Source organism: Gekko japonicus, unplaced genomic scaffold, assembly GCF_001447785.1.
Source record: "Gekko japonicus isolate JY-2015 unplaced genomic scaffold, Gekko_japonicus_V1.1 scaffold559, whole genome shotgun sequence".
NCBI classification, from domain to species: Eukaryota; Metazoa; Chordata; class Lepidosauria; order Squamata; family Gekkonidae; genus Gekko; species Gekko japonicus.
Window position 1 is genome coordinate 448,653 of NW_015168064.1, and position 21,550 is coordinate 470,202.

General features: G+C 40.8%; 1 protein-coding gene across 1 annotated transcript in view; it reads left to right on the forward strand.

Moving 5' to 3' along the window:
* The first annotated feature begins 622 nt into the window (after positions 1–622).
* The window catches only part of TRAPPC8 (trafficking protein particle complex 8), an 82,291-nt gene continuing 61,363 nt past the window's right edge, over positions 623–21,550 (forward strand). The window contains exons 1-6 of the mRNA XM_015414568.1: positions 623–989; positions 5,083–5,277; positions 9,678–9,761; positions 18,436–18,525; positions 19,208–19,382; positions 21,218–21,371. Of these exons, the coding sequence (XP_015270054.1) occupies positions 833–989; positions 5,083–5,277; positions 9,678–9,761; positions 18,436–18,525; positions 19,208–19,382; positions 21,218–21,371 (855 nt within the window). The 5' untranslated portion in view covers positions 623–832. The remainder of the gene's footprint in view (positions 990–5,082; positions 5,278–9,677; positions 9,762–18,435; positions 18,526–19,207; positions 19,383–21,217; positions 21,372–21,550) is intronic.

A 21,550-nucleotide genomic window follows, 5' to 3' on the forward strand; every position in this document is an offset into this window, starting at 1 on the left:
GGGTGGACTCTGTCATTATATGCCAATGTGGTCCTTCCTCCCAAACCGCACTTTCCTCAGGCTCTGCCCCAAAAATCTCCAGGTATTTCCCAACCCAGAACTGGCAATCCTAAAGAGCCTGGGACACATGGAGTTTGGAATGGGGAGACCAACGGGGCTGTGATGCCATAGTCTGCTCTACGCAATTGCCATTTCCTCCAGAAGAACTGAACTGTGTAGTTTGGAGATCACCTGTAATTTTGCGAGAACACCAGACCACACCTGAAGGCTTGTAACTTTATTGCCAACTCCGGCTGGGGAAATTCCTGGAGGGAATTTGAGGGAGTTCAGTGGGGACGCGATTCCACATAATCCACCCTTCGAAATTACGCTCTCCTCCGAGGGAGCTGATCCCTGTAATGTACAGATTAGTTGTAGCTACAGGTCGTACCAGGAGAGTAGGAAACCCAGTTAAAAAGTAACCTGGAAGTCCACTCTGCAAGCAAAAGACCTGCCACTCTAGCAATTTTTAGTTGTCTATGATTCCCGGAAATCTATCCCTTCCTGGCAACCCCTGCATCGGTGTCACGTGACTAACAGCAAAGGCTGCCGGGATCGGGGTTACCCGGTTCGCTGGGTTCTTCAGGCTCAACATGGTGGGTCTGGGCGGTCGCTGAGAGGCCGGTGGAGTGACCGTTGAGCGGGCGGTTGGCTGCGCCGAGGGTCCGAGTCTGCGGTCCTCGGGAGGGACTCGGCTCCAGCACTGAGGGAGGCGGAGGAAGGAGCGGGCCAGGCCGGGCGGGCGGCCCCTCGCTTGAGCTCGGCGGGTCGGGCCGCTCTGTCGGCCGGAGCGATGGCCCAGCGAGTGCAGTCGGTGCAGGAGTTTCTCCAAGACTCGTTCGTTCCTTTGGTGGCCGCGCTGTGTAGCGAGGAGGCGGAGAGGATCACGCGCAAGAACAACCTGGGCTTCTGCGAGTTGGTGAAGCCCTTCTGCCGCCTCACCTCCGAAGGTCGGTGTGTCAGCCGGCGGGAGCGGAACTGGGTTGTTTACATGACCGCAGAAAGGAAGGGCGGGGGGGGGGGGCAGAAGCCCTAGGAAAAAAAAGGGCAGAAGCCGTAGGCGCCCCCGGTGGGTGTGGGGCGTTGGTGGGGACTCGAAGGAAGGAAGGAAGGAGGCCACACGTTGCTCGTCCCCAGTGAGGCAGGAGATGGGGTGAGGAGGACGCCCGTGTTGACTCTCGGCTGAAGGTTTGATGATGAAGTCCAGCAGATGCTGCCCATCGAGGTTGTCTGCCAAGTTCTATCTTCTGGGCAAGCCGGGTGACTGGCTCGCGTGAGCAATGCGATCTTGTTTACTGTGGAGGAGTATTGCATCTTACTTTGTCACTTAAAATATTTTCTCTGATGATCTTTGAAGCATTGGCTTCAAGAAAACCCATTTCCCTGATCGCTAATCTGTATAGAGCTACCGGCAACATAATAAACCAAGGGAGATACATTTGACAACAGTGGACTCCACTGTTCTGATCGGCTTGATAGGCCATGTTTCCCTGAGCTGAAAATACAACCCAGTTTCAGAATGTGAAGTGTGTGGAAGCACTGTTCTCTCCTGACTTCTGCACTTGCACAGCTTAAATTTTTGAGAGAATGTTCTGCAAGCCTTGGCCCATATTAAAGTATTTTAACATGAGAAATGTGAATGATATTATGAATGGCACCTATAAATGGTAACCTTAATGGTGCCAGTTAGGGACTGTTGGCATATGCAGATGAGCCTGCCATGTGACTTCAGCTGCTTTGCAGAATTACAATATTTTGTGGTTCTCTTAAACCTTTACTCTAGGCTAGCATGTATGTAATCCCAGAGAAATGTCTTCTGCATAGGTAATATTTGCAGGAACTATAAATGGCTGGATTCTGGCTGATGCATCCTTGGAAGACACGTCTAGGCCACTTTTTCCAATTAGTAATCTATTACAAATTTCAAGCAAATGTTATTTGTGGTTTGCTTCATAGCAGTCATAAAATGTTGTATTTTGGTTCTCTAAATTTATAGTGCAATCCTCAGTAGAGCATCAAAACACTGCAATTTGATTGTTTAGATTTACAGTGCAATCCTAAACAGTCTTAAACCATTCTAATAGACTTAAAAGGGTGTAATTCTGTTTAGGACTGCAGTATTAGTTTACTGATGTATATTACTTTTATTGAACAGATGTCTTGTCATCATAACATATAGTTCAAGTTTGCCTTTATTGGCATAAATTGTCAATAAAATATAGGCTTTTTCTAGACGTCTGTGAATCTTAGTTATATGTATGTTAAAAACACATACTTCACAGCAGAGAACTTGTGTGTGTGTTAAAGTTGCTCCAAGTAAATTTATTTAGAGTAGTAGTTTAACTGTGAATGTGCTACACAGTGTGTAAATGTGTATTCCTGCACACACAGACTTTCATCAAAAAGAGAACACAGACAGTTCCCATATCACTCTGAGAATATAAATCTCCTGATAGTTTTTTTTTTAATACTCCACACCGGCTTTTAATAATAATTTTGTATTGGGGTTCACCAGTAAAAATGCTTGAATGTGTGTGTTTTACATTACATTACAACTTTTTCTATCCATGAGGGCTCAGGGTAGGCAAGAACTAAGATGATTAGTACCCTGTAAACAAAATATTAATAAAATAAATTAAAATACTGCTTAAACAGTATAATGTAATTTAATGATTTAGTCCTAGGAGCTCAATGGGCTGCAGTCAAAAGAGAAAAAGTCCCATTCTGACCTTTGCATTGCTTATGGTTTGTTGGATGCAAGCTGTCAAATGCAGAAGATCATGGAGTTGAACCCTATAAATTTGTTCTTTAAATTGTGATACATTCTTCCAGTACAGAGAGCCTTCCCTTGACATGAGAGGCTCTTCCACCAGCAGAAAAGTACCATTGTAAGGAGATTGGATCAGTGGAATCCAGTCCAAGTTCCTGTAACAGTCTGTGACAAGAGATAAAGGAATATTGGATGGAGAGCTAAGCAAATATGCATCTTGTCAGTTTGTGTAGGGGAAGCTACTTGGAAACCCATTATTGTACATTGCTGAATTCCATGATAAAAGAAAGGCAAGATATTTAATGAAGAATCTTCAGGGAGAGGGGATGATCAAGTGATGTATAATATGTAGGTCAGTATGAGAGAGGCCAGTGGTGAGGTCTGTTAATAGGGAAAATAAGGCAGGGTAGTAGTGAAAGGGGGAGGAAAATGCCTTTTAGAATAATACTGTGGAACTTGTGGAAGAAATATTAATATTTGTAATGTATACAGATAATGTGAGTCTAGAAAATAGCAAAACAGTCCTCAGTTACCTATGTAAAGCCAATACCTGAAATTGTTTGCAAGTGGGAAATTCGAGGGATGGAACGTTTGGATGGTTCAGATGTTTTTTAACCAGATTTTTAAGTAACTAAGGCCCCGTTCATACGAGGCGTTTTGGGCCGGGAGTGGGCCGGATTGGAGACGGAGCAAACGGGTGCAATCCCACGCCAACTTCTGGCTGGCGTTGCGCTCTTGTCTCCGATCCGGCCCTTCCCCTGATGAGGCGCGTCAAAAGTGAACCACCTACCCGAGGCGGTTTATCCGGACGACACGCTGCAAGCCGGGCCGTTGGATCGCCGGCGCGTTTTTGCGCCGCCGCATCCCCGGCTCCTAGCTGAACTGCGCATGCTCCGACATGCGCAGTTTGGCAGGCTCCCCGTCAGGGCCGTGTTTTCTCCCCGACGTCTGATCGTGCCGGGGAGAAAAGGCGCCGCGGCCAGGGGATCCGTGGGATCCCGCCGCGGCGTCTCAACTTTGGCGCGGCTTTTAAAAGCTGCGCTTTTAGAGGCTTTTCCCCTGCCGTGTGGCAGGGGCCAATGTGTCAAATGACAAGTTGTTGTTATATGGTGTTATACGTAAATTGCAAAAAATTAAAAGCACCATTGTTAATGCCCTTGAAGGAGCTTATTTGCCCTTTTCACAAGAAATTTTTGTAACAGACAGGTATGGGTCAGTCCTTGATCAATTCTTTCTGCTGTTCTCCCAGATGTAGAAATAATGCCTACAATCCTGTATGCACAGAGGAGAGTGTTTAGTAGTTCCTACAGAAGTCTTGCATAACTCTTCTATGTCTTCCAAGCTCAGCTTTCTGCCATTAAACTAGGTATGCCTGATGTGTCCAGGAATTTCAAATCCAGCAGAGGCCTTCTGCTTCTCTCCTGGAGCTTCCAGCAGCCATGGCACATGTATCTGCTTCTCAGGAGTGTAATCTGTACGCTGGAGGCCTGAAAATAATGGACCTGTTGATATTGCTAGGTGAAATGCAGTAAGACTTCTGCCTGATTAAACTCGCTGAGGTACACTGAGGCCCACTTGGCCAGTGTGGTGGGTCTAGCATGGCAGTGGTTTGGCTGGTGAAAACAAGTTCTACCTGGCTTCTGTGATATCTGCTCTGTTCTCATGTGTGCTATGTTGCAGCCAGTGCTTTCACTAAGGAAATGGTAAGTCTGTTGTTTATGGGGCTTACAGAATCTTGGAAATGGCTCTGATTCTTCCAGGAAACCTTGTTTCCTGGCCAAATTCTCTGTTTGACTGTAGTTTAAGTGACTCTAGAATGCTGTGTTCGATTTTAGTTGGGCAACAACCAAAATAGCCTCTTTTTAACTTTCATGAGTAGAATTGCAGAAAGGATAAGCGTGTATATGGCAGACAACTAAATGTGCCATACAATTTTGACTTTCTGCAGCAGTTTCCAGTATTAAAAAGTTAAACCGTTGTTCTGTTTGCAAAGTGTATTGACTCTTTAGCAGTGAGATATCTTGGGTGGAACAAGCAAGTGAAGTTATGTCTGTGAAATTTTCTTCTGTGTTTGAATATCCTGTGTTTCATTCCAGGTTCAAAGCACGTAGCATTTTTCTATAACTGAGACCATTTAATTCTCACTCTGAATGTTTAATTTGTGGTGGTCTTTTCACTATTTTTAAACAATATAATCAACTGTAAGGTATTTCACCTGAAAATGATAAAAAGTTGCTTCAGAATATTCTAACACAACTTTGTTCTCATTATAGTGCACATGAGGGATCCCAACAACCAACTACACATAATCAAAAACTTGAAAATTGCTGTCAACAACATTATTACTCAGCCTCCTCAACCAGGAGCCATTCGGAAGCTTCTCAGTGATGTTGTGACTGTTAGTCAGCCTGCCGAAGGATTAGTAGCTAATGTGATTACTGCAGGAGATTATGATCTCAACATTAGTGGTATGTAGCCAGACTTACTGAAAAAGTATAAAAGCTAGTAAAGTTAATTTTAAATGGATGCTAAGCATGATTCAGTTTCACTTGTAGGTGACAAAGCTTGTCCTTTGAAATTCTTAAAAGTTGAATATTGCATGTTGTTGGTGTATATGATAAACAATGAAGTATACAACAAATTTTTAGCATACCGCTCTTGCTGTAACAATCTCTACTATGTTATAAACATACAAAAACTTTTCTATTTTTCCCACAACAGATCACTGCTTGTTCACAGTATTGCAATTCTCATTCTCATGTCTTTAAAGGCAGAGCTGCTGTTAAAAACGGCAGCATGTATTGAACTTTATCTCATCTCCCAAAAGCCTGTAGGTGTTTTAAAACTATTTGTATTGTGTCCTGGGGGATACAGTGGCTTGCACTACCCCCTACTGCTGCTCCTTCTTGTCCACTCTCTATATGTCAGCTTGTGGCAAAGGAGAGCATGTGGCAAAGGAGAGGAACTGCTACTACTGTATGCTTGTTTCACACCCTATCTCTAAGGCTGGACAAGGGGATCAGATTCCACCTGGGCCCAATCCTTATTTTCTTCAAAGTGGATGAGCATGTCCTTGTATGGGCTGTTGCTGCTTCTCTTCTTCTACTGCCTCATTGTTGCTGAGGAGAAGTAGCAGAAGTAGTCTGCTCATCTGCCTTTCATTCTGGTACTGTGATGGACATTGGCGAAAAGTCTTCAGATCTATATTTCCATAGGAAAATGTACAGAAATCCTCTTAAATGCAAGTTTTGCTCTCGTTGTCAAATATCTTTTTACATTCTTTGCTCTCTAGATTTTAAGGGCATCTGTGAACATCTGTAGAAATATAACTCTATACTGGCTGTTTTTGTTATATGTAAATGGAAATGTGCTGTATGTGAATATTGAAGAAATGAATTCTGTGCATATTACATTTGTTTATCTTGTTGTGCAGTAGCTATGTCTGTTAACTTATTGATATTCACCACACTGTCTTTATTCGTTATCACTAAGGTGAAACCAGTTTAAGCAAGTAGCGTTAGTTTGAGCATGGAATAACCCTCTGTATTTAGGTATACATCATGAGGTTTTGCTTGCTGGATAATGTGGGTTTTAGTACTTAAAAATCAAAGAAAAGATAGGCACACTCATGGCTATTCCTAGTTATATATGCCTAAAATTTCATAGTCCCATTAAAATTTTTACTGCCTGATCTTAAACATGTCCACTTAAAAGTAAATTCTGTTAAACTCAATGGGATTGACATGGATAGCCTTTTCAGTTGTCCCAGTATTTTATGGTATAGTTGTGCAGTCCCTGAATCATTGAAACAGCGAATTGTATTTGATTCAAGCAGAGAATGAAACATACTGATGGTGGTAGTCAGTTGAAAACTGCTGTGGCTCAGCCTTTAATGATGGACTCTCTTTTCTGCAATAAAATCTAGATTTAGAGCACACATGGATCTTCCTTCTACTGTATATGTACCAATCTGTGATTTTGCTGGAATATGTTAACTACAACTCCTGTTCCTGCAGTATTTCTCAAGAAAGTGTCAACATATTTCCCCCCTCCATAGATAGGGGTTAAAGCAGACAACATTTTAAGCACGTAAATGTGTAGAAAGTCATATGATGACAAAAGCTCAAAATCTGGGAGGCAATTAAATGGTCTAAGTTAGTGATTCTCAAACTTTTTGAAGTGGCACCACTTCTGAACTTGCGGAAGGTTCAAGACCAACTTGCAAAGTAACTCTCTACTTACCCCTCTCCAAGGTAAAAGTAATTTCACATCAGTTAATAATGAACAAGTTTATAATTTATTCTCTTGTTGATTTTCTACAATATATATATAGCACTATTGAGTAACAGGCTGTGTTTCACTGCCATTTCATTATGGAAACACAAACCCAAATTTGTCTTTGAGCTTTCCAGAGCCTCTTCTTCCAGTTCAGTACTTTCCTACTTCCTTGTGATCTATCTTCTAAGGAGTCACAACTCTCTTTAGCATCTTGACCCACAGTTTAAAAACCACTACAGAGTACCTGCAATATCAGATTTGTAAAAAGTGTTTATAATCCATGCCAGTAGAGGAAATTTCAATATACAGATTAAAGTTAGCAGCCTTGCTGATAGTCTTCAGAATCCTTTAATTGTTGCACTTGCTGTTAAACCAGTTGCTCATCTCTGCAACTTGGTCTGTCAGTTCCACAAAACATTAAATTCAAAGATCTGTTTTACAGCTTTCCCATAATTCTAAGGGAGTTATCAGGCTTGGTGTTTGTCATAAACTATTAGACTGAAATTGTCCCACCCATTATGGGTTGAAATGAAAGAGCTTTTCACTGAGCTTTGTTCTTGTGGCTTCTTAAATCCCCTCCTTGTGACATCCTTGATTCTTGTGCCACCCAAGCCATTGACCCTGAAACTGCAGTTGGCATTGAAAATGGCATCTAATCAAGTCAGGTTAAGCATTTTTAAATTCCAGTGATTTCAAGGGAAGCTTGCTTCTTTCTTCTCTTACCTTTGGCTGGGTTTGTGTCTGTTTAACTTGTTCTGAAGGCTACATGTTGGGGGAAGGGTGTAGAATGAGAGGCGATGAGCACATACATTTTGTGTGTTATTTTAAAGGAATTCTGGACTGTAGCCTATAAAACCACATGCTACTAATATAGTTCACTTTTGCATTTTACCCTTCTGAATTAAAGTGGTATTCATAACATTATCTAGTTTGTTAGACTGAGCAATACTGACTTGCCCCAAGCCATTGATTTAACTGTATGGCTGAAGATAGATAAGAATTTAGCCGCTATACTCTGGCCCCGGTCACACAGGCCGGATATCGCGGGGGGAGGCGTGGCTAATTGCCCCGGTGCAGTTTGATCCGCGATTATGTGATCAGACGCGCCGGTGGCACACCGCGGGTCCTTCCCTCCACGCCGGCGGGTAAACAAGGGACCAGAGGGGAATGCCGTGCGCCAGCGCGATCACACCACGGGCGTCTGGAGGCAGCTCATAGCAAACATTTACTAGTACCTTGGAGGTACTAGTTTTTTAATGCGCATTGTCGGCGGTAAGCCACGGGTGCACTCCACTTCCAAGATGTTGGGGTGTGATCGTGCACGGATAATCCGCTCACCATCCATGCCTCTCCCGCGGCAACTTTGCCATGTGACCGGGGCCTCAGTGTAATAAATTGATAGCCTAGGCTAACCCAGTCTCATCAGATGTCAGAAACTAAGCAGTGTCAGCCTTAGCTAGTGTTTGGATGGGAGACCTTCAAGAATACCATGGTGGTGATGCAGAGGTAGGCAAGGACAAACCACCTCTGAATGTCTCATGCCTTGAAAACCCCATGGAGTTGCCATAAGTCAGCTGTGGCTTGATGACACTTTCCACCACAAATATCTCAGACACAAGATTGTGCAGTTGATTTGAATGTAAGAATTGCATTAAAAGTAACTGGTGGTAGCGACCACTGACCAAAAAAAGAATGCTAAAGTATTGATTTCTTAGGAGAAAAGAACATACTGAGAACAGTTTTCGTTGTTCATTTTGATTAAGTCTTTTTGTTATAGTTGTGTAATTACTAGATCCAGGAGAAGTAAACTTTTGAGGTTAATTTTTCCTTCCTACTACAGATTTAATAGCTTTTTGAATGTGCTGTTGTTTCCTTGGAACTCATTGTGATAATGTACAACTTCTTCCTAGCTGATTTGTTTCTCTTTTTTGTCTGGGAACTTCTTCTGGACTAAAACAAACAAAAGACTTCTGAGAGAATATTAATGGTCATAAGTATTCTTTGGAAAAAAGCAAATAAATGAAAATGTTACCGGTGTATCTTCTGAAGTGAATGGTTTTAGGATGTAGTAAAATTGCTACTCAATAACAGCATAAAATCTAAAACATTAAGAGTGCAGTCCTAAACAGAGTTACATTTTTCTAAGCTCATTAATGTCAATGGACTTAGAAGAATGTAATTCTGTTTAGGATTGGACTGTCTGTGTTGTAGGGCTGTGTATGTTTTGGGGAAGGTGCAGTGAAATATCTACTGCCTACAATAAATGCTTAAAAATAGGTAATGTTACTGAATAAATTTACCACGTGCACCAGCTGTTTTTGGAGCTTTAAGGGTAACAGAACTGACATTTGGATGAGAAAGGGCAAAATGCATTGTGGATTTGTTACAAATGGAGTTGCTTTCCATTTGTTCATGTTTGGTCTAAAAGAGTGTGATTTTCAGAGAGGTCACAGAGAATTTGAGCAGGTGTCTTGAAATTCTCATCTCAAGTATATCTCACGAGCATGAGACAGGCTACCAAAATCTGAAAGAAGATTACATATATGTAGATTACCTGCTTAGTTTAATAATTCCATGTTTTCTCTGTCAGATCGCTCAGTTAAAGCTAGTGTTCCTTGGTACAGTAGTTGGAAAGACACACTGATGGGACTGAACACATCCACGTTTTATTCAGGTATTCTTTGTTGTGTGACTGGTGTGGGTTTCCTAAATTGCCCTCCACTATTCCTTTTTTAATGTAACCCATCTACCTTTCCTTACAATCCTTCTACACCGTAGCACTTTCCTTGAAATAGAGTTTCTTTCTCAAAATAAATATTGGTGGTGGCTGTATGGTTTGTCTTTTGTTGTTCGCACATCTCTATTCTTGATGTTAGTTTAAATCCTAGTGTGAGCATTGCTTATGTTAAAACACAGTTAACACAATTGTCTCTTTATTACAAGGTGATTTACGTGGTGAGCATGTTGAATTTTATTCTGTCTTTGTCTTCCAGAAATCCTTCCTTTGCCTTCTTTTAAGGAATTCTTGTGTGACAAGTAGTGTTAGAAAATTGTGGTGCTGGGGTGGCATAAAATTTCCTTAATTTTTTGTTTTGTTTTATTCTAGCTGGGTGATGATTTAAGATCTCAAGTTGTTTTATTTAACACGTTTTTGCTGTTTTAGGGTCTTTCAGTTCATATAATAGCAAATGAACTGTTGTTGCCTATTTGTTGCATGGAATTCAGACAACTTTAATCAAGGAAGCACGTATTCTCTTTTTGATGTATTCTGTTTTCCTAGCAGAAGCTGCCATATTATTGCTGAGGAAAGGCTTCTGTTACAAACAAGGCCATTGCACTTTTTTCCTTCTTGAGTGTGTTAGTATCAAGGCACTGGCTAGATAATGCTACTGACATCACTGGCGATGGATGATACATTAATCCTTTGTTGCCTTACCTCTCCATTTGGGTAGCACTCAGCCTGCAAAAGTAGCCTTTCATACAGTGCCTAACTCCTGTGGGCTCCATAAGTGACTCATCTGTAGGTAAATTCTGCGAAATGCTTTTCGTATAAGCAGCCACTCCAAGTATGAAGGCCAAGTTTGGAGACTGTGTGCCAGGAGTGAAACTAATGAGTTGGTTTCAATATACATGCATGCAATATTTTGAAAGGTATTTTCTTGAGGTGTATGTCTTCAAATATTCCCTTGAAAATTCAGCCTTACTTCATGATTAAACACATATATGTATGATTCTTGAGCAAGGGCAGTAAACATCTAGGAGCAAGGACAACTACACTGTAACTCACTTGAGGCTTGCCTTAGGAAAATGCTAACAAACCTTTGGTTGTGAAAGAAAAGATCAGGTAGTAAAGAAGTCCTGCAGCATCCTTTGCTGCAGCAGAGCTGTGATCTGAGCTAGAAGCATGTGCTTCCCCTTTCCCCCACAGTTTTGGTTTCTGTTAAAATATTTCATCAGTGTCTGCTACCTGGAAGATACAAGGGCTTCATCTCTGTCCAAACTAGAGATTTATAAAGTGAAATGTTGACAAAACCCACTCTGCCTCTAGTTTCTTATTGTTTCTTTTGAGTTGTATATGTGCATACCTTTGTATAATTGTTTAGTGCTAGTTTGCTATCTTCCTCTACATACTTTGCAAAGCAGTGCAGTATCTTCTAATTTACCTTGCTATCAAATATAGTACTTTTTCATAATTATGGTTTGGATCTCACTGAAAAGCTTGTGGTAGGAGTTGGTGAATTGGATCTTTCTCTGCCTTCCCTTGGATTGGTAAACTCTCATGAACAAAAGGCATCATGTTACAAGGGGCTGCAGTGAGGAGGAAGACTTGGTTGAAGTAATCTCATCTGCCAGTGGAAAAGGGGAGAAGGATACTATTTCACCCAATTTACCCCTCTTTGCTGCAGTTCTTCTGCTGTGATACTGCTTGTTTGTGAGGGTCTCCCATTCTCAGAGAAGATCTGTTGGACAAACAGCAGGCTTTTGGAGGCAGGTGGTAGAAGACTTACTCTACCAGTTAGTTGCCAACCCAAAGTGCTAAGTAGTGTAGCCATTGGACAATCTTGTTTTGCACTGTTTGGTTTCAATGAAATGTGTACTATCTTTGCACTGTGTCAGAGCAGGTTCATGAAAAAGACACATCTCCTGTGAAAAGTAAGATGTGAGACAGAAGGAATGGTGGGACTGGTTAACAGTACAGTGATTGGCAGTTCAGTCCGTAGTGGGCACTGGGTCAGCTCTTCTCATCTTCCTTCATTGGAAAGATGAAGTATGCCCCCCTCATATCTCAGTAATTTGGTCGTGTTTTATAAGCTGTTCTCACTATACAAATTAGCCTACATAATCACTGTGTTGTAGAGTACAAGAACGTTCAAAGTAATTCCGTGGTCTAAAGTTAAGGTCCCAGCCACCCTTGCATTTTTATACCACAGTAGCTATAAAACTGGGACTGAAGCATAGTAGCAGTTACTCATGTATTGTAAGCATTTCTTATGTATTAAAATTTGTTCAGCAGTTACCTGCACTAGCATGCCCTCCCACCGTCCCCAGTTACTGTAGTTCATATTGTCTGAAGTCATAATATTTGGCTTATTCAACAAGAATGAGAAACACTTCCTTTGTTCCTGACTGGATATCTGGGAAATGGCAAAAGGAAAGAGTATAGTACTACTGAATCATTCTTTCATTTCCATAAAGGCTTCCCCTCTTTCCTTTCTCTAGGTTGCTGCCTCGTTCCATTCTACTATGAGCTTGTTGTTCATATCCAATAAAAATTTAATGCTGTTGTATTTTTAAAATAGATATTATTAGCTTTACAAACCTTATCTTTATAGAAATGTGACTTGAATGTGAAAGGGATAAAGCAAGCCCCCCACCATCACTTCTTCATATCCCTTTCTTAAAGCAGCCATTGGGCTTTTGTTGCAGAAGTGTGTGTGTAGTTCTATCCTAACAAAATGTATTCCATTTTCATTGTCATGTTCTTGTGAATGTATTCTGTTATAGATGGAGAAGGGAGAAGTGTAATTTACCATTGTTTATTTGTCTGACCATAAAGGCAAACATAAATATGACTGAATTATGTTTTAGTATAGAGCTATTTCATTTTCATTTGTGTTCTTGAGAAATCCTAGGGTGTGGGAGAAGTCCATTTATGTGTTCATAACAATATTGCTTCCAGATTCTCAGCAACATGTATAGATCCTTCAAAGACCACGATTTTTATAAAGGATGCTGGAACATCTGCTAGTTTGGCTCACATCCTATTTGCCAGTGGCAATCAAGCAGTGATCAAGATTAATCATTGGGCAGTTTGATGGTTCCCAACATGTTCTTGTTTATTTGCAGGAACAGGCTAATTGCAGCCTTCACAGTTGAGAATCAGGTTATCATCCTTTGCTGGGGACATTTTCTCTGTACCAAGCAGAGGTGTAGGGGGAGGGGCAGCTGGAAGTCAGTCTTCTTATTTCCCATTTTGGAAATATTGCTGCATCCCAGACTTGCTGCGATGCAGGAGGTTGGGGAAGGGTTATCAGAGACCCAGCTGATTCCCCTTCTCACCACAAATTGTCAGCTTAGGCTGTAAAAAAGAGAGGATCAGATGGCTCCTGTTTTCCACAGGCCAAGCTCTCAGTTTGAGATGAATGTGTGAAACAAATAACTTCACAGGCTGTTGGCTTAGTCTGCAGAGAAAAGGAGACAATTTTTCTCCCGTTCTATTAGCAATGAGGAGCTCAGAAGCATTGCATCTGTCCCCCCCCCCCCAACCGAGAGGGGAATGAAGACTACCAATCTCTTTCCTCTCCCTTCTTTCCACCCCAGCTGGGTGGGTGAGTGAATCAATCTTCTCCTCTTAGCAGTTGTGTAACAGTTTTAGGGGTGTGATTTTTTGTGTGTTTATGGATTGGAAGTCCATTCCCAGTTTATCCCCCATCAGCTGTGAGTCATCTTCTGATCTTCTCTCCCTTCAAAACACCTTTTCTCTGGCCCAGCACAACCAGGCTAGGATGCAGGGAAGTCCTGAGAGATCAGAACCTGATCCCTAATCAACTGTAAATTAGTTTCTGACCAACAGGCAGTTGCAAACATGTATGAGAGACTGCCAAATAGTTTTAATGTGAAATTGAATTAACCTAATTTCTATTAAAGTTAGTGATTAGCATAAAAAAAGTTGTGTTCATGAAAATGTGATATTGCATATGCTCCTCAGATAGCTGAGATATAAGGAACTTGTCACTTAGCCCTGTCCTTGTCCTGGTGCTGCATTACATCTGCTTATTCTCTGTAGCAGTCAATCAGTTTGCATAAACCCCAAAAATACACACACATTTGAAAAATACATTATTTGTTTTTATGCTGTATATTGGTTTGTAAACAGCAAGTCTGTTTACAGCAGGCATCAGAGCTGTGGAAAGAGAGTTGAACTAAGATCCTGGGATACCCAGATTCACATCTCCGTTTTCTACAATGCTGGGTGACCTTAGGCCTTCACTTATGTCACAGGGTGGTGGTTGTGAGAAAATGGAGGAAGGAAGACCAATGTTCTCAACTGATTTAAGTCCCAACTGGGGAGAAAAGTGCAATATAAATAAATAAATGAAAATGTATATAAGGTGAGCTGTATACAAACTGAAGAATGCAGGGCATATGAAGGAAGGAGGAACTGTCAGTCCAGAGTAAGTAAGGAAATGGTTAGAGAGCATCTAGCTGCCTTAAATACTTTCAAATCTCCAGGGCTGGATGGCTTGCATCCCAGGTGCTAAAAGAAATTGCAGATGTTATTTCAGAGCCTCTGGCTCTAATCTTTGAGATGTCCTGGAGTACTGGTGTTGTGCCGGAAGACTGGAGAAGAGCTAATGCTGTCCCAATCTTCAAGAAGGGAAAAAAGACGGACCCAAGAAATTACAGGCCTGTCAGTTTGACATCAATACCTGGGAAAATTCTAGAGCAGGTTATTAAACGCTCTGTCTGTGAGCACCTTGAACGGAATGAGGTAATTGGTAGTATCCAGCATGGGTTTATCAAGAATAAGACATGCCAGACCAACTGTATGTCCTTTTATGACAGTTACTAAAATGGTTGACTCTGGCCATGCTGTGGATATAGTGTATCTAGATTTCAGTAAAGCATTTGACAAAATTTCTCATGATATCCTTGAGGATAAGCTGGTTAAGTGTGGACTGGATGGTGCAACCGTTGGATGGATTCATGGGAGGTTGAAAAATCGTACCCAACGAGTGCTCGTAAATGGCTCTGCGTCTACGTGGAGGGAAGTCTCGAGTGGAGTGCCGCAGGGCTTGGTCCTAGGCCCGGTGTTGTTCAATGTTTTTATAAATGACCTGGAGGAAGACATAGAGGGGATGCTTATCTAATTTGCAGATGACACGAAGCTGGGTGGGATTGCTAATTCTGAAGAAGGCAGAGTCAGGATTCAAAATGATCTAGATAGGCTGGCAGTCCCCAGTGTACCCTCTAAGCTGAGTTAGTGTGAGCTAGCTCACAGTTTTTTAGCCTCTGGCTCACACATTTTTGTCTGAGCTCAGGCAGGATGGCTCCAGAGCAAACTAATTTATGCAGTAGCCAAATTGCTGGCTCAAGACTTTAATGCCAGTAATTCATAAAGTAGAATTTTTGCTCACAGGACTCCACAGCTTAGAGGGAGTATTGGCTGGAACAGTGGGCTGAGACAAATAAAATGAATTTCAATAGGGAGAAGTGCAAACTCTTAGGTACACTTAGGTACAAAAAAATCAAAGGCACAGATATAGAATGGGAGGGACTTAGTTTGACGGAAGCACATGTGAAAGGGATCTGGGTGTTCTGGTTGATCACAAGCTAAACATGAGCCTGCAGTGCGATGTGGCTGTGAAGAAAGCTAATGCAATCTTAGGATGCATTAACAGAAGCACTGTGTCCAGATCACGGGATGTGGTAGTTCCGCTCTATTCTGCTATGGTCATGCCTCACCTGGAGTACTGTGTCCAGTTTTGGGCACCACATTTTAGGAAGGATGTTGACAAGCTCGAGCGTGTGCAGAAGAGGGCAACCAGGATGGTGAGAGGGTTGGAATCCAAGTCTTATGAGGAAAGGCTGAAAGAGTTGGGTATGTTTAGCCTGGGAAAGAGAAGGCTTAGAGGGGACATGATTGCAGTCTTCAAGTATCTGAAGGGCTGTCATGTAGAAGATGGAGCAGATCTATTCTCTCTTGCTCTGGATTGCAAGAATAGATCTAATGGGTGGAAATTACAAGGGAGTCGTTACCGGCTAAATATCAGGAAAACTTCCTAACTGTAAGAGTGGTTGAGCAGTGTAACAGTCTGCCTCAGGAGGTGGTGGATGCTCCTTCGCTGGATGTTTTCAAGTGGAGGCTGGATGACCATCCTTCGGGTATGCTGTAGGGCTATCTTTTGGCTATGCTCCTGCAGAGTGCAGGGGGTTGGACTAGATGACCTGCAAGGTCCCTTCCAACGCTAACATTCTATTATTCTATGATTCTATGACTGTGTAATAAATGCAAGGAGTAACAAAGACATGCCAAAACTTCTTTCTTAATGACAACCTCTTTATATTTACAAGTATGTAGCCAGAGTTTTGATTAACATTTGCTCTGCCCTCACGTTCTCTGCTTCCCTTGAGTTTACATAAAGTAGCTCCTCATACTTAGATGTTTTGTGTTTTACCCTGATCACTTGGATCTTCTGGTTTAGACACAATAATATATTGAACGTGAACATTCTGCAGCCATATTGTAATGTCCTTGTAAAGATCTGTGTTGCAGAGTCACATGTTCTCTATATTTCACAAAGAACATTGCAGATCTAGAAGAAGGGCAAAAGAAGGTGACCAAGATAACTAAGGGGTTTGAGCACCTTTAAAGAGTCTGGGACTTTTCATTGTAAGAGAAAAAATTACTAAGGGGGGGACATGATAGAGATTTATAAAATTATGCATGGGGCAGAGAATAGAGAACTTTACCCCCCCCCCAATAATAATAATTAGAACCAGAAGGCAACCAATGAAATTGATGAACAGCGAATTTAGAGTGGAGAAAAGGAAATGCTTATTTACCCAACAAGGGATTATAATGTGGAATTCACTGTCAGTGGACATAGTAGTGGCCATGAACATCGATAGCTTTAAAGGAGGATTAGACAAATTCATGGACAACAAGTCCACCAGTGACTACTAGCCATGGTGATTAAAGGAAAACTCCACACTCAGAGGCAGTAAACCTCTGAATACCAGTGCCGGGGGGCAGCACTAGGTAAATATCTTGGCCTTTGTTGTTGGCCCTCCATGGTAACTGTTTGGCCACTGTGTGATATGGGATGTTGGACTTGGTAGGCCACTGGATGGATTTTGCAGGGCTCTTGTATTTTTATGCAGCATTGCAGCAGCTCAATCAGTATCAAAGAGGTTAACGTCAGCCAGATTTAGCAGTGTTTCCCAGTGCACATTCAAATAAAGCTTCCAGAAACCTGTCAGATGCAACATAGTGTATTATAGTCTAAACACAGAATTGGGACTTGATAGTTCAATAGTGACTACATTTGATAGGATTAAAAATTTGACATCTGCAAGGATACACTGAACCAGATTAACTAAAGATGTATTCTAAAGTTGTGAGGGTTCTGGTTCAAGAACCAATATAAAATCCTTTTTAAGTCACGAGCAGAATGATTCTTCAGAGAAGAATAGTATGCCTTATGAAAGTTAAAAGGGTTTCTATTGGTTCTAATACTTGGTGTTGAAACCCCCTAGAGCATAGTGACAAAATGTTTTTGTGATGTTTAGGAGGCCTCTGTTGAGGATATAAATAGTTAAACTGAATAACTTTGAAAACTGATATTTAAATGCCAGAATGTTCAAAATTCTAGTTTGTTGTTGGAATGATAAGCTTAAAGTGCTTATGAGATTTTAATTGCCTTTTTTCTCAATCTATGCATCTATAGTATTCAAAAATAGTGTTCATGGTAGGTCCATTCAATGGCGTCACTATGAGGTGTGCATTAAGACCTTGATGGCTATGAGAGCCAGTTTGGTGTAGTGGTTAAGAGCAGTGGACTCTAATCTTCTCCACTCCTCCACATGAAGCCAGCTGGGTGACCGTGGGTCAGTCATAGTTCTCTCAGAGCTGTTCTCTCAAGAGCTGTTCTCTTAGAGTTCTCTCAGCCCCACCTACCTCACAGAGTGTTTGTTGCGGGGAGAGGAAGGGAAGATGATTGTAAGCCACTCTGAGACTCCGAGTGAAGGGCGGGGTATAAATCCAACTCCTTGTGGTAGAAATTCTGAAAATATAATTGCTTGGTAAAGATTTCCCAAGTAGTGTGAAATATAAGTTCAGTGTGTAAATTCTATTTCATAGAAATAAGGGGGGAAAGCCCCAGTTATGTTACAGATAAAAACATAGTTGCAGAATCATTGCAATGTAGATAAAATTGAACTGGACTGGTACAGGACTTAGAGCTTTTTCTAATGTCGGAATGGAATACGGTGGGAATCACTGGGATAAAATCTGTAGTAACTGTATCATTTCGCATAGGACTGCCTATGAGAAATGTTCTGCTCTGCTCAAAATGCTGCAGTATACTAAATTTCTTGCACTATGACAAAAGTTCCACTCTTATCTTTTTTGATATGTATGTTTATCTACAGCTATATTCCTTGTATATGAATTGCAAAGATATTAGCTTTAAGTTAGGGTGGCTAATGCAGCAAAAATTGTGTCGGAGTAACTGATATTATTGTTAGGTGTAATAGTTTTTCAGGACTTTTCAGCAGTTTATCAATAACATTGCTTGTATTCTTAATCTTAAAAGTGTCTATAATATTTATTGAACTTATTTCAGCTACAACTCCATGGTTTGAGGCTTATCGAGAGAGCTTTCTTCAGTCTATGCCAGCATCGGACCATGAATTTCTGAACCACTATGTAGCCTGTATCCTTTGAAACTGAAAGTGTTCAGGATCATAATATAAGATGCAAAATGAAGTTGCAGCTCTTTCTAGCCAAAGTTTTGATAGGTACCTTGTGAAAATGCCAGGAGACTGCAACAAAATTCTCTTTGTCAAAATCTTCATTTGAGGCATTAATCTGGAATAAGGCACTGCTATAATTCTTCAGGTTGTTTTGTAATCTGTAACTATTTGCTGCATACTCCTGATCATGTGGTTTTTAATAGCTACTTGGTTAGACAACTTAATTCTACTTTTAAAATTAAACTTGTTGCTAAGGATTGTAGAAAAGTTAGCATAATCTTCTGCTTTGAAATGGCATCCTTTTTGTGAGAACTTGTAAATATGTTGTAGGTAGTTTCACATACCGCTAACACAGCAATCTGACAATGATGTGACCTCATATGTCTTTCACAACATCACGTTTTTGCAGTATTCACCTTGGGTTAGCTGCCATCTATTCAAGCTGTGTGCTAGAGATAGAGTGCAGTTAACCCTGTAGCAGATTGTTTACTTCATATAAACAGTGTCTAGCTATTGCTTAGAGGTAAGTCTACCAGCTTTTGAAACAAATACTATAGTGGTAGCGTCATCTAAGAGATACGGTACACACATTAGCCTTTAGTTAACTTGTACACTTGTGGCACATCCTTAATGTCAATTCAGGTATGCTTGTCGTGTCATCTAGTGAACCAGAACCTGTGGAACAGTTTCTAAAATTATCACAAGAACAGCATCGAATTCAACATAGTAATGAATATTCTTATCCGAAATGGTTTATTCCAAACACACTCAAATATTATGTGTTGTTGCATGATGTGAGTGTAGGGGAGGAACAAAGGTGAGTATGGTTGACTAAAGTTTAACAAGTTTTATGAAATGCTTCTTCTGAATTTGCTGATATGGAGGCTGAATCCAAAGGTGGTTTCCAGCCAGTGGAAGGGGGGAAGCTAATTTTCACTGAATCCTTTCCCACTGCAGACCTCCAGTTTGCTGCCTACACTGTTCCCAAGTGTTCTCTGCTCCCCCACCTTGAGCACCATTTTGAGAAGCCCAGTGGGTTGCAGCAGAAGGGGGGAACTTGATGACCCCCCCTCACTTGTGGAAAGTACTGGAAGTGAGTTATGCCTGAGGAAGACATTTGGATTCAACCCACTATTTGTATATACAGTTTAACATGATTTTGTGGAATCTATTTACAATGGTAATAGAGATGTACATTTTTGCCTTAAATGAGTTTGTCATAACAGAAATCACCAATGGTAGGACTACACTACCATAAGCAGTTTGAAGGAGAAAGCAGATGGGTTTGTCAGTGTTTTAAATTTAAATTGGATAGCATGGACTTGGAAAGAATGAAAAGCATGGTGTCTCTGCCTCATATTAAGAACCTCCTTAGTTCAGGAGGGGTTAAAAGCATTGTTTTTCCTGGAGTATTCCAAGTCAGTCTTTGAGTTCCTTTATTTTAGTAAGCAAGATAAAAATGTGATTTATAATAAATGGGCTGCATTCAGACATCACAAGCAAACTTCTGACAGGTGTAAACTTGTTGCTGTGCTTATATCTGCTGTTTTATCTGAAAAAATAGCACATGATTGAAGGATTGAATTATAACTGGTTTGTTGTTGTCATTTCATCCTTATCTCTCTTCTGGTTCCTTGCATTGGTTTCCTCTTATATGCACTTGAGGTTTTTCTAGGTGATGGTTTGTTAATGTGATTACAGACATCATATATCTCCTATCTCTCTCTCTTTCGTTGGTTGTGGAGTGCTTTTTCTTTTATATGATCCCTGGAACTTCTTTCTCCTTCTACTTAAGTGTGTAGTAATTTTTTCATGTTTTCCTGATGATATATTTTCTTTTTCAATTTGGCATTGTTTCAACACCTCTTTTTTCTTTCATCCTATTCTATTCCCCTCTGTTAAGCATATAACAATATATTTTCTGTAAGTGAACTTATTCATGTGTGAATTTGTAGTACACTTCCTAATTACCTAACTTTGTGTGACATGTAATTCAGTTCAATTGGAGTAACTGGTTATGCTCTATTTTTGCATTAGTAGTTTCATATTTATGTATCCTGAGCCCCCATCTTGCCTTCAGCCAGTTTCTGTTCATTCCATGTTTCTTGTGTTTCATTATTTAGTCTTCTTAAGTAGTGTAAGCCAGGGATGGACAAATGTAGATATAAATCACCATTGGCCATTTTTGATGGACCATCTAGTGCCTATTCATAGTTGGGTTTCCCGAAAAAATGCTGGTTAAATCTTGATTTGATCCAGCAGTATGCTTATGTTGTTAAACAAGAGTGCATATTCAAAATCATAGCGAGTGAGTAATTTCTTAACGTTTGAGAGACTCTGTATGCACTATTGTTTTGTAATGCAAAGTACATTGGTATACCTTGGCTGTTAGACCATATACAAATCTGAAGACAGCCCACCTCGATACTAGTAGTAGTTTCTGGCAGTTTATGTATTACTGTCTGCTATCCAGTCTACTTACTGTATTACTTTTGAGAAGGGAGTTTTCCTTGAAACTTTGCTCTGTTAGCTGTCAATAACTAATATCTTCCATATATAGTGTATATCTATTAAAATACTCTTATAAAGATGAAGCCGAATTTCCCAAACTTGTACACATGAGAATATGACTGCCATATTTAACACTTTTAGGGCTGATTCAATTTATGAAGAAATGAAGCAAAGATATGGGACTCAGGGATGCTACTTACTTAAGATAAATTCTCGGGGGTCTAACAGAGGAGCAGATGAACAGATTCCTGATCCTTGGAGTCAGTATCTTCAGAAAAGCAATATCCAAGTCCAGGTATATTTTCTGTCTCATGTTAAAGATTCTCTTTTTTTCACCTGTTGTCGTGTTTTTTCTCATTTTGTTTTCTTTAATAAATTACTTTGCCCTGGGGCTGGTGGTATGAAATCCCTCCTCCATTACTGCTATCTAGTGCTAGTAGTTTTTAGATGATTGCTTGGGAAAGCAGTTCTACC